Below are 14,291 nucleotides of genomic sequence, written 5' to 3' on the forward strand. Positions count from 1 at the left end.
CCCAGGAGCAATCAGGGTTGCCCAAAGATGAGCTGAGCGGTTGTGGGAGTGAGCTGGAGGTGTGTAAATATACATTAAGTAACCGCTTGGCATGGATATTCTAGTTTAGTCTTAAGATCTGATGGGACTCTGACAAAAACAGGTCTGTTGCAGCTCTGAACTTCCAAGCTCTAAGCCCAGACACTATTTTCTGTTAGAGTAGGTTTGGGTTACAGTAATTAGCAATGCCTTGTAGGGACAAGGATAGAACACAGATCTTCCATAAAAAAGGGGGAAGAGCAAGAAGCAAAATGTGTTCTGCTCAACACCGTGATTTATAATTAGATTTATAATCTTTTGTCCAGTCTTCTGGCATTATGCATGTCCACTGTGGTGTTACTGCAAAATTAACAGGCCCAGGAGGTCTTCTAGGGTTCCAGGTCACATCTGGCCAACCATTCCCCAGGCAGGGAACTGTCTGGAAGCTATCCATCATGGTTTATGCTGGGAAGACTCTGCCACAATCTTTCATGTTCTTTCCTAGTACAAATCAACAAGTCAGCTGAAGATCTTGGAACTTTGTTCTGGTGAACTCAGGCCAGGAAAGGCAAGGTCATAATTTAGTGTCCTGGGAGTATCTAATCTTGTTAAATGCAGTCTGAAAGAACTGATCAACTTGTTAAACTGTTCATGTGACCTTCGTCCCTATGATTGGCCAAGGGACCTTCCCACTTAATTACATCTCACTTTATGTTGCCTGAAATCAATTCTCCTTAAATCCTCAGATGATATTTCCCCCTTTTCTCTATTAGCACTCCCTTTTGCCTGGAGCATGAGCTGATTAGAATGAATAAATTTTTCTTAATAGTGTTGCAGCTATTTGCATCCTCATTAAGTCCATTTTACCTTGGATGACTGGAATAATTCTTTAATTCCACATATATAATGGGGTTAGCAAAGGTTAACACATATCTTTTAATTGAGAAAAACCATGAAGTACTTCAGTTTCTAAATTCACCTATGCACTGCTGTAATTTAGCAATTTCCCTTGTAGAAACTGCTTTTAAATTCCACATATGAAAGATGCTTCTCAATAAAAGAAGAGGAAGGCAGATCTAGTGTGACTGAAGGCCAGTTGGTCTTCATTCCTCTGGGCCACACCCAGGACCCCTAATGCTTCCAGTGTGTCTCTCTTGGCAGGCAGTCCATTTTTCTTCAGTAAGTTATTTTACATGCGGCAAAAATTTATACAATTTACCAATGTTTCCACATGTTATTATAAAGGATGAGGTTTCAGGAGTAGAAAAAGAATATCGTATTATTCTATGTTATCAATAAGGCCGTGACAACTTAAGCAAAATCATGAGCACAAGAGTTCATGCTCAATTAGGGCCACAAGATTTCTTTCTGGGTCTTGTGGTCCTTTACAATGATCAGAGTTCTCCTCATGTCCCTGAGACCAATCTTGGTCTCTAGGGGAAGGTGTCTAAGACAGCCACAAGAATAAATTTTTTTTACAAATGCAAAAAGAGTACAGAGAAATACATTTTAAACATTGGCATTAACTTATTTTAATACTTCCAGGTGACTCCTCAATTTTTTTTTTAAATATGTTTTTATTGATTTTAGAGAGGAAGGGAAAGGGATAGAAAGACACATCGATCAGCTGCCTCCTGTAGCTGATTGAGCACACAACCCGGGCATGTGCCCTGACCAGGAATTGAACTGGTGACTTCTTGGTTCATGGGTTGATGCTCAACCACTGAGACACATGGCTGAGCTGACTCTTCAAATTCTATGATGTAAAGTTCTCATCTACTGTGACTATAACCACCAGCATCGTTAAGTATAAGCAAGGCCCACTTAACCAATTCCCAAATTGATGCCTGCAAACAAATTCAAGGAAGCAAAATTTTTAAAGAATTTCCATTAGCAATCTCAGGCCACTTAGTTAAAACCTTTCTGAAGAAAACATGTGTGTATCTTACATTTCACTAAATGTAAGCTCTCTCTAAACCAAGGGACTGGTGTGACTTTGAACCGGGAATTTCAATGCTCACTGCCTACCTTGATTCTAACCTTCAAGCAAGCACCCACCCAAACATACCAGACACTTCCCCGTTTCAGGGTCACAGGTGTCGCTGTGGTTGTTACAGCTGCAGGGCACACAAGGTGCAAGCAGAAGGCGAGGTCCCCTGTCACCACCTTCCAGAAGCTTCCCTCTGTAGTAACCAGGTGCACAGTACTGAGGGTATGCAAAAGGGAAGAAAATGAATAAAAATCCGATTTTAAATTGGGCAAAAAGTTTGAGTAGGCATTTCTCCAAAGACATACAAATGGAAATGAACACATGAGAAGAAGCTCAACATTACAAATCACTAGGGAAGTGCAAATCAAAACCATAATGACACACCACCTCACACCATTAAGATGGCTACTATACTAGTAACACAACAACAAAAACACAGACAAAAACCCGTGTTGATGAGGAAGTGGAGAAACTGGAACGTGTGCTTTGCCAGAGGGAACATAAAATGATGGAGTACTATGGAGAGCAGTATGGTAGCTCCTCAAAACTTAAAAACAGAACTACCACATGACCTAGCAATTCGACTGAAAAGCTAGGTTTGGAACTGAAAGCAGGGTTTAGAAAGATATTTGTATGCCCATGTTCATAGCAGCATTGTTCACAATAGCCAAAAGGTGAAACAACCTATGTATCTTATTGATGGATGCATGGATAGACAGAGTACATATTTTTCAACCTTAAAATGAAGCACATCCAGATACATTGTACGGCATGAATTAACCTTGAATACATTATGCTAAGTAAATGAGCCAGTCATAAAAAGACAAATACTGTCTTCCACTCATGTGAGGCACTTAGAGTAGTCACATTCATAGATAGAGAAAATAGAGTGGTGGTTGCCAAGGACTGGCAAGAGGGGAATGGGAGTTAGTGTCTAATGAGCACAGAGTTTTAGTTTTGCCAGGTGGATAATTCTAAAGATTGGCTGTACATCACTGTGAGTGTACTTAACCTCACAAAACTTGAAAATGGTTAAAACATGTTTATACACATTTTACCACATTAAAAAAATTAAGGGAAAACTAATATAATATGATACGCATACGTTCTGTTCATCACTTGGAGCTGCTATAACAAGCATATTTCAACCCAAAACCAGGACATGGACCTGCATCCCAGTCTCCCCACCTGACATGAGAATCCAGCAGTGCCAGGAGGGCAGAGACACTTCTCCAACAGCGAGGCCGCCTCCCTCCCCGGGGGCAGCTCATCAGCCTTTCTGCCGACCTCCAGGGAAATGTTTGAAATCCTAGGAAATGGTTGTGTTTACAAGGATGAGAGAAAACACCAATTTTTAGAAAGACACTTCCTAGAAACAGCGCAGTAGGTAATGAAATTTGCACATATATTATAGCCGCACTTTCCTCAGGATTACAAAGGAAATGTGTGAAAGCACATTCATACTGTCCTTACACAGTGAAGGTTCTCAGGCCACATTTTAGACTTAAAATAGTGTTACTGCTCTGGCTGGGCAGCTCAGTTCATTGGAGCGTCTCCCATACACCAAAAGGTTTGGGGTTCGATTCCCAGTCAGGACACAAACTTAGGTTGTAGGTTCAATCCCTAGTCAGGGTGCATATGGGAGGCAACAGATTGATGTTTCTCCCTCTCCCTCTCCCTCTCCCTTCCTCTCTGAAATCAATGAAAACATGTCCTCGAGTGAGGATAAAAAAAAATAGTGTTACAGAAAATATACTTGAAAGACCTCCTGAAGTCCAGTTTGGCCAAAAGTTAGTGGCCTCCTTTACAGGTTAAGTGAGCAGGTGACAGCATCCTTGATACTTACAAAGAAATGAGCATTGAGGTTTAAAGGCAGAAAATAGCAGAACTTAAAAATATTTGTTTACATTTTTCCTCATCTAAGATATTACCATTATGTACTTATATTTTATACCCACATTAGTATGAGAGATAAATACTCTATGTCATTTTTCATACATTTCACACTAATATTACAATTTAATAAGGTTTTGGTGGAGAAAGAAATACATATATTAATAAATATAGGAGGTAATGGGGGTGAAGTGAATCAAATCTCATCAAACCCCTTCACTTTGCTTTCACATAAGAAAAATATTTTTAAATTCTAGAAGTTTCCACATACCTGCTTTGCTGTAGCCCTTGACCATAAGATGCTTTGATGAGAATGTACTCAATGTTGCTAAGAACAGACATAAAATCTGAGCGTGTAACAGGCTTTTCAGAAACAGAATTAAAGTATTTCCAATAATTCTGTGGATGGGAAACACATTCAATGAAAAATTCAGAATACAAATTCTCAGAAGCACACAAACTTACAAAGAAAGTGATTCTTTTACAAATTTATCCAGAAATGAGCCCAGTTCTGTGCATGCCACTAAGTTTAATTAAGGAAGACCTCCTGTCACCTCCCAGGGGGCAGCAGTGCCAGTCTCCTGTATCCACACACATCACCCGTGGCAGCCACACAGTGGCCGGTCAGTCAGTATCTCCCTGTGAATGAATACACTGCCCAGATTCAAGCAAGTCCAAAGACTTCCTACCATTATGTCCACACAGCCAGAGAGTTGTGTACTAAGATCAAGGATTTAAATGCAATTCCCACTAAATTAACATAAGCCTTACATCAGTGTCTTGAGAATAGGAATTTGAGTCATTTTTAGAAATCTTGCTAAACCCATTGGAATTTTGATGCCAGGCTCTCTGAGCTCACTCTCTTACTAGCAGCTTACTGACATCATTATAACCACAGCAAAGCTCACGCCTTTGAGGGGCTTATATGAAAAGAGCACATGGTCACCTCTTTCATTTCAGCTTCTTGCTCTTGCCTCACTCCGTTCTCCGGTGCGGGTGCATCCATGTAGATGACTTGCTTTCTGGTCCGGCCTCCTCTGATGAGCACTTGAGGCTCAAGGTTGAAGGTGCCCATGCCATTGGAGGAATAGAAGGCCACGCTGTACTTCAGTTTGCCCCCATAGGCCAGGAGCTATCAAATAGTAAATGATTGCTTACTTCACTGACACAGCATTGATTTAAAAATATTTCATTACAAGCCTGCTGCATTTTGGAAATCTTGCATCTTAAAAATACATCACATGGGTAGACTATGCTGTCTAGAATTTGCTTTCCTCTAATTCTACTTAATTACAGATTAAGTTCACTTAAGCTATAGTCTTTTCTTTGTTAAGTGATTTTTATAAAGTTTTAAAAAATTAAGTTTATTGGGGTAAACTGGTTAATAACATTATATAATTTTCAGGTGTCAACATTATAATTCAACAACTGTGCATGCTTTTGTGTGCCCCCACCCAAAGGCTAGCTTCCTTCCTTTACTATATAATATTTGACCCCTTTACCCACTTCACCCTCCCTTCACCCCTTCTACACTCTTATGTGGACTATAGTACAGTTGTTTTTTTAACCACTTTATTGAGGCACAATTGGCTGTAAAAAGCTGTATATATTTAATGTATATAACTTGATGAGTTTGGGGATAAGTATACACCTGTGAAACCATCACCCCCATCACAATCACATCCATCACCTTCCACAGCATCCTCTTGATGACACTGACAACGGTAAATTCCAAAATAACAATCAACGTAGCAATGGTCCCAATTATTTTCAAGCTCCTTTGAATTACAAATTACCTATCTCCGTAGGCTCACTGGATGTATATTTGCACATTTTAACCATCAGGGTGAATTCACATACAGATTCCAATGTTTATATAAACAAAAATGCAAGTAATGCCTTCAATGTTCTTTCCTCCAAACTGGACGATTTCTGAGAAAGACCTTGTAGGCATAGCAGCCAGGCTTGTATTGAGCTTATATCAGTAAAAACAATAAATATTTTTTGAATGACTGCTTTAAAAGAAAAAGAGATTATGATTTGAATTTTTAAAAGACTAGAAAATTAACTCATACAGTTAGGAGGATTTGTATAAGTGTTAGACTTTTCCATCCCCACTTGGAAGAGGAAATTAATAATCTCTTCAGTGAAGGATAGGCCGGCACAGTCTGTAGTGATTCAAATGACACCGGTATCCCCGGGAGCATGCACGGCTCTCGGCTGGGTGTGGGCCTCACCTGGGTCTCCCTGGAACTGCTCCGGCAGCCGCCAGTAAAACGGCTCTGCGTGGACGTGCCGCCTGACGGTCACAGCGTCCAGGAGCACGTCAGGGGCCTGGTAATACACCCCCTGGGTCGTGCCCCGGAGGTTACTCTGAGAAACCACTCGCAGAAGAGGCTGATCTGAGCCCAGCGTTATCTAGTCATGGAAGGGAGGGAAAATGCACTTGAGAACACGACTTAACTCCATACCTTTGATTTGTCAGATTCTGCCACTATTTCCCAGACATGATAGCTTCATTATTAAAACCCGAATAATGAAGACTTTTCCTTTAATCTTAAACTTCTGGATTAAAATGACCAGAAAGTGTTTTAAGCATTTAGGGTCAAACTGTTGCTATATGGGGACAATGCTCAGTTGTATAGAGACCTTTGAGATGTTGCGGTTTCTCTCCTCTCCACCTAAAGCTTTTGATAGATCAGCTAAGGAGCAACACGGAATGCTTTAAGTTCCAGCTCCATATATTTCTTTGGACAGCAGAAGCAGAATTCTGATTCATAAGAAACCCAAATTAGTGTCTCAGTGTTTCTGATGCCATAAAAGCAAAATTTAATGTAAGAACTTGAACTTTCTCCTTAGCCCCACCCGAATCCCAAGGGTTCAGGCTTAAAAACAGAACATGTTAACTGCATGTCTAACTTACCAGTGTCCTCACATAACCCTCCAGCTCCGAGCAGAGCTGTGACAGCCCAAAGCAGAAGCACGGGGTGCAGCCCCGAGGGTTGTCAGCATGGAGAGCAAAGGTACCGGCCCGACACTCATTGCATTGAAGGCCAAGGACATTTTCCTAAAGGGGAAGAAATATTAGACTCATTTTTACCTGAAAAAATATACGATTTCTGAAGAAACAGACATGAAATAAACCAAATCATCTAAATAATTTTGGATCAACAAACATCTCTGAACTAGCTGTTCCTTAACCTCTCTGAGGATTAGTTCTCTCAAAAACTCAATCAGTGACTCCCAAACATAGCTGATGACCAGAATCGTCTTGCACACTTTAGAAAAATACAGAATCCCTGATGAGAGCCTCCTGGAGGGGACCCAGAATCCTTCTGGAGGTCCCAGGTGACTCTGATGATGGGTCAGGTTGGAGAAGCATGAACCAGGTCCCGCCTATTCAGACCATGTATAATGAGAACTGCTGTCACGAATAGGGAGGCTAAAGGTATTCACGGATGTTTTCATTACTCCCTGGCCACAGTACGTATATGAGTTTTCCCTGCCTCATCCCCAGTCACTAATCACCACTACAGTTTAGCTTCCATCACACCAGACCCAGAGAAGGACCAGAGAAGGTGGCCAATGACCTCCTTATAACAAAGCCCTTTGGGAAAACTAATGGAAATAAGCATGAGGTTGAAATCTTACCTCCTGGGAAAATAAGAAACACGAATTCCCTTTAGTCTTCTAGCACATACAAAGAATTAATTACTTACCAGCTCTAAAATCACAAGTCTTCTTAACCCTGTGTATCTATTTTACCTGTATGTCCAAGACAAATCAGCTACTCAGCCAACTGAAGCACATGATAGAAAACTCAGTGTTTCTCAAATCAGTTTCATCGTCTGACTTGTAATAATCAGTAAAGAGCCGGTTTAAGAAACCATTCATAGTTCTAGAAGAGTATACACAGACTTACTCAGACCTAGAAGGTAGCGTGGACTCATTAGGAGAAGCCTAAAGCCTAGTGCTTAGTTAAAAGCCCAAAAGTCATAATGAGGAGAGAGAGGAAGAAAGTGGGGTGCCAAGGACCCATACCTTGCAAGAACAGGTACCAGTTCCCTGTGCACAGCTGCACAGACCCTGTTCCTCATCACAGGTGTCCACCATGGTCCCTCTCAGGTCACAGTCACAGGCCACACAGTCTGGAAAGTCTCGGAAGCCCAGGGCGCACTGATGGCAGCTCGGCCCACCAAAGACAGGCTTACACTGGCAATGGCCAGTGAGCACCTCGCATTGATGACTGGCTGACCCTTCACTACTGCAATTGCAGGCCTGAAAGAAAAAGCTTAAGTCAATAAAAAGGCAGCTTCTACATTTTCATGTGCACACACTGGGATTACAGGAAAACCCTAAATGTGGGGAAATCATACAAATGAATGGTCCCTCTCGATGTTGCCACATGGATTCACTTCCCCACATGCCAGCAGGAGGCAGGGACTGCATTGCTGGACATCTGTGCATTTTTGTGGCACAGGCACATGGGACCAAGGCTGTGACCAGAAATTCAATCTGCTTAATACAGCCAAACAGTTCAGCAACATTCTTTTAGAAGCCAAGTGATTTTTCCATTTTCAAAACACAAACTATATCTAAGTTTAACTGAAGAAAGTTACGTAGAAAATTGGAACCCTGCCCAGCCAGCATAGCTCAGTGGTTGAGTGCTAACCTATGAACCAGGATGTCATGGTTCAATTGCCTGGGTAGTGGACTCGATCCCCAGTATGGGGCATGCAGGAGGCAGCTGATCGATGATTCTCTCTCATCATTGATGTTTCTACCTCTCTCTCCCTTTCCCTTTCTCTCTGAAATCAATAAAAATATATATTTTTTCAAAAAGCAAATTGGAAACCTGGAAGACTAGACATAAGCCCCCCAGTAAAGTGAGTTACGCCCTTATCCTGAAAGGTAGCATACATTGCAGAGTATATTTTAAAGGCACTAAAATAAATTTTTTATCTTTTAGCCATCAATCCCACAGCTAGATTCTTGAAGAAAATTTAGAATAATGTATTTTAAGGGTGCAGCTTTTTTCACTTTGATTCCTATAATCCACACTGGATTTTAAATATAGCTATTCCACAGGTGAAAAATCAAGCTAATAGATAAAAGAAGAGGAATGAAACTTGCTACAGCAAAGTAGTTCTCAGGTAAGAAGATGCAGAGGTCAGAGCACACACCTGGCATCCGAGCTCCAGGTCATAGCCCCAGTATCCGTCCTCACATTCTTCACATCTCACGCCTCGAGTGTGAGGAGGGCAGACACACTCCCCTGATTCTGGGTCACATGTATTCTGAGTGTGAGCGCAGTCACAGGCTACGGCAAAGACAGATGGTGATGTTTCAGGGCAACTGAAGGGGTAAGAGCTGGTGCTACAAGTTACTCCCTTTTATTAATAATCCAAAAGAGACCACATGATTCCCAAGACCCCTTTGTGTCTCATGGGAAGTGATGGCTCCTCCCAGTCAGGAGATGCTGCTGGAGGACATGTAATCAGGACACAGTAGGAGAAAGAAAAGACTGGACCAGGGTGGGAGGGGGGTGAGGGGGAAGATAGAGCTGGTATTTAGCAAGCATGTTCTGTATGCCAAATGCTGTGTTACAGACTATGTACAACTTTAAAAATAACTCCTGGATGGAGACTATACTTAGCTTCTCCATTTTACAAAGGAGGAAACTAAAGCTAAGCCAAGCTAAGTAATTAATCTAAGCTCACACAATTAGTAGGACCTGACCAAAGGTTATGGATGTACCCAGAATAGGCAAACAGAGAAGAGGTATGAAATCCTACATGTTCAAAAGAGAAAGAGTATAGGCTCTTCACAGACTTAGGAGTCGAAGAAGGGCCCAAAGAAAAGTCTGGGGAATACGATACTGTCTCAATGAATTCAAAAGCTTACGTGTACAGCCACCGTCCTGGAATGCGTAGAAGCCACGCGCACACCTGTCGCACCGTTTCCCAGCTACGCCCGGCACACAGTGACACTGGCCTTCCTCTGTGCAGTCGTCCGACAGGGAGCCTGACGGGCTGCAGTTACAGGGCAGGCAGCCGAGCCCCGTGTCCAACCCGTAATAGCCATGCTGTTTCACAGAAGGGGCAGAAATGTGGAGGCAAACATGTTTTAACAAGGGACTGACAGTATTAGAATGTTTTCCAAATCAAACATAGCATGTTTCATAGAATCATAAAGTGTCGTGACCTCATTCTTTTGTAAACTGTATACACCCTCCCTAGATAGGGATGCACAGCACAACCAGTCATGTTGGGGCCTTAGCTCTAACCAGCAGTCACGGATTCACTGTGTTTGAACCAAGGTCAAGGTGTCAATTAGAGACACCCTGACAGATACTTTAATTGCATGCAATGACCGGCAGGCATCTTACCAAGCACTGGTCACACTGCTGTCCGGTCACACGTGCTCGGCAGCTGCACAGCCCAGTCTCAGGATGGCAGACGTCAGAGAGGGAGCCCTTCGCATGGCATTCACAGGCTGGCGCACACAAACATACTGCTCATTTCCCGTACGGTTACAGTAAGATCCCACAGTCCCCACAGGAAAACTTGTAAACATTCTCATTTCAGGTCACAAAACTTAAAAAAAAATACATACATAACTTTGCAATAACTTTAAATATTTAGTATTTTTCTAAAGAGTAAGCAAAAATAAGGTTGGTAGAAGAAATCATCACAGAGAAAAAAACTACTGAAGCTATTAAGATAATAATTAGCAAACTAACTTGACCAATTTCATCAATTCCTTGAAATTTTAAAAATGAACCACTAATGTATATCCACAAAGTTTCATTAAAAAATATGCAATGAAGATTTCAAAATCAACTTCACCATTTGCTCTCATTCCAATTATATCTATTTTAAAGCTCAGATATGCCAATCTAGATAAATATGATATTCCATAATTTAATGAAAAATATTCCCCTGTTCTAACTCATGAGTCATTTGTAGTTCTAATATACTTACCTTCAGGCCAGACTTTTCCATCTTATCTACAATTACAATGTTGATGAGACAGCTACAAAATCCCCACCTTTTTAAAGTGATACAATTTAATGGGTCCATGAAATGTTTAATTGATATTCATTCCACAGTTGTCAATATGCTCTTTACTTAAAATGTTTGATAAGCTCACTGACAAAATATCCCAGGGACATGTACTATTTATGAATACTTGGATTCAGCAAATGCACCACCTCTGTCATATGGTACAGTGATGTGAAGAAGAAAAGAAAAACTGGGAATATCTTAAGCGCAGGCACACCCATGTGGCAGCACACTGAAGTGGAAGGCAGAGCCCTGAGACATGGGAGTTGGAAGGTGGGAGGTCAGAGGAAGGTGGGATTTGCCTCCTTGACTATGGCCAACCACCAGGCCCCCCTGTCACTGGAGGTTTGCTCTGGTGTAAGTGGGATGCTAACAGCTCCTGGGAGGTCTGTGAAGTGCTGTGGGCCCCATTCAGGGCTGCCCATTCCTGCTCTGTCCATTCCTGTAGCCAAACTGTGAACGCGCCACTAACTCTTTCTATTAAACAAGCCCTTTTATTTCCTGCATTTCTGCTGCTTTCCCTTCTAGGACCTTGCAGACTCTGGAAAGACTGTCCTTTCCAGGGCTTGTCAATTCCTAGAGACAGTAAACAGCTACAACACCTTCCACATGCACGCCAGCCAATCCAGAGCCCACACTGCCTTCATTACTGGGCTCAGGTTCATTTGGGCTCTCACATCCCACTGTCCGCCTGCCCTAATCACCCCAGGGCCATGCCTGAGATAGCTAGGGGCAGCCCCTATGCCCCAAAGCCTGCTGAAATCATTGAAACCAACCAACTCTAAACCTGTTTACCCTGCCCCACCCTTTCCTCCTGTGGAAACCACAAGAAAGGCTCTAGCCCACATGTCCCCTCCTGACCAACCGGGGTGCTTCCCACATGGCAACCCCCATGCTGGCCTCTGTGAGTAACAAACTATGTCCTCAATGCTAGTTGTCTCAGATCTGCTGGCCTTACCATACCTAAATAATAATAAAACCTGTATTTCAAACATTGCTCAGCGTCCAACCATCCTCAACGGTGTCCCACTGAAAACACACACACACACACACACACACACACACACACACACACACTCCCTTAACTTTCTCTCCAAGGTTCCATCTCCCTGATGCCTATCCTCTCCCTCCCTTCTCCTTAGCAGGCTCTGTCCTGGCACCTTATCTGCTAAAACAACTCCTCCCAAAGCCTCCAGGGACTTCCCAAGTGCAAGTTCAGTGAGCAGATTCTCAGTCTTCATCTTGCCGTACCTTTCTTCGGGCTGGGACCCTCTGACCACTCTCTCTTTTGAACCTTTCTTAGCAAGGTTTCTGGACACCCACTCGTTGGTTTCTCCTTGTTTTTCCCTCTGCGTCTCCCCCTCTGTGTCTCACATACCGCTTCCCCTTCCTCTGGGGAAAATTCAAAGTTCACTCCGAGTATGAGCATCACAAAATATTGATGATGATGATAACAAATCATATTTATCACACTATGGGCCAGTCAGTTTGTGCCTGTCAGATTCCAGGCAATATTTCATTTAACCTTTGTAACAAACTGAGGAGGAAAGCACTATAATTTTCTGCATGAAATCTAAACCTTAGAAAGATATGAAACTTGCCATAGGTCACACAACTTCGACATCCTTCTATAACAATTATAATACCAATTATTAATTTAAAAATTGTTCATGTTATAAATAATGCTAATTTAAAATAGTTGCCAATTATAATAGCTATCATTTATTTAATGTCTAGAATTTCAAATTTGTTATCCCTTTGACTTCTCAGAAAGATCTTAATATACATATATGTATATATATAGTATATATATTATATATGATTACCTCCATTTTATGTATAAGAAAATAGTGGCTCAGAGGGGTTAACACATTTGCCTGAGGCTATACAGTTGGTCAGTAATCAACCCTGGACTCTACCCTACATTAGTCAGACTCTAAAGCCTAAGAGCGCCCCATAGGTGCTTCTCTACACCATCATGTGTAGCTCCCCAAGAGACTTGAATCATAAATTCCCAGCTCCTATCACAGTACTTAGAAATGTAGGAAATAAAAAGTGCCTGGGAAGTAATAGATACTTAATAAATGGCCAAGATGAAAAGAAACATCATGAGAACTGTAAAAGCATTCCATAAACTTTGAAGCTTTATAAAAATACAAGTTATCAATGTATCTATATGATTAGATTGATGTGATAAACAATCATATGGTAAGCTATGAAGGTGGCCACACTGCTGAAGATCAGGTTGATTGGCCCAGGGCTATAAAACCTTGTTGTTCTGTGGATGTGTGCCTATAAAAATATTTTTCTGTATCTCTAGCACCATCTTGTGTCTCTGCATTGTAATAGCATAGTAGGCCTTCCGCATTTATAGAAAAATTATCCAAAAAAATTTTATAATTGACATTTTAGATCTTTCACTCTTTCAAGAACTGTGCAAAAAATAAAAATCTGAGAGCTGTCTTGGCTTTTGGGCTTTAATTCTGTCATTCGGGACACAGGAAAATCTACTTTTCCTCAATGAGTGATTCTACCTGATCCATAATTTCAAGGACCTAAGCAGAACCCTGCAGGGCAATGTGGGATGGCTGGGTCAGGCACAGACCGCTAAGACATGCCAGTTTCCAGGGCTAGCATCTCCCTACTTCCCACGCCACAGCTGGAATCCCATCTGCTTCACGAAACCCCTTAGCATCTCCCTCACAAACGTGACAGGCTTTGAGCATCACTCCTGCTTCATCTCAGTCCCTGGGAGTGGTGCCCAGCACTTTGTGAAGTCCCACTTTCTCCTCACCCGGAAGCATGCATCTTTTCCAGGCCATCTGACCTTCAAGTGGAGTAACTGAACAAACTACCGTAAGGACGGCTCAGGTATTGGGTCTATATCCAGCATTAACACAAGAACCACTCAGATAAAGCTACCTCGGCACTTTTTGACACCTGTAAGTAAATGGATGGAGACTTCACAGGGTCATGAGTAATGGACTGACTTCACGGCCCAGACGCTCACCTCGGCAATTTTTAGCAGTCACAGCGTCTCCGTAGAACCCGTCAGCACACCTCTCACAGTGGGCGCCATCCGTGTTCCCAATGCACCGCAGACATTCTCCAGTGACAGAGTCACAGTGCCCGGCCTCCAAGGGGTCGACATTCCCGCTGCAGTTGCAGGGAACACAGGATTCCCCGGGCACTGTTGGGTTTCCGTAGTAACCGTCTGCACATCTGCATAAAACATCAAAAGAGGGATCCAAATAAATTCCATTTCTCTTGACATTACCCCACCATCCAGGCGTTCTCTGAATGGTCAATCAATCAGACTGACTCCG

At 42.2% G+C, this 14,291-nt stretch overlaps 1 protein-coding gene across 1 annotated transcript in view; it reads right to left on the reverse strand.

The window, feature by feature from the left end:
- The window catches only part of LAMA1 (laminin subunit alpha 1), a 151,991-nt gene that overhangs the window by 56,587 nt on the left and 81,113 nt on the right, over positions 1-14,291 (reverse strand). The window contains 11 exon segments of the mRNA XM_023754272.1: positions 2,087-2,224; positions 3,197-3,317; positions 4,173-4,300; positions 4,848-5,035; positions 6,142-6,319; positions 6,825-6,968; positions 7,943-8,179; positions 9,085-9,221; positions 9,806-9,986; positions 10,290-10,396; positions 13,976-14,187. Of these exon segments, the coding sequence (XP_023610040.1) occupies positions 2,087-2,224; positions 3,197-3,317; positions 4,173-4,300; positions 4,848-5,035; positions 6,142-6,319; positions 6,825-6,968; positions 7,943-8,179; positions 9,085-9,221; positions 9,806-9,986; positions 10,290-10,396; positions 13,976-14,187 (1,771 nt within the window).

This window comes from Myotis lucifugus, unplaced genomic scaffold (genome assembly GCF_000147115.1).
Source record: "Myotis lucifugus unplaced genomic scaffold, Myoluc2.0 scaffold_58, whole genome shotgun sequence".
In the NCBI taxonomy this organism is placed as follows: Eukaryota; Metazoa; Chordata; class Mammalia; order Chiroptera; family Vespertilionidae; genus Myotis; species Myotis lucifugus.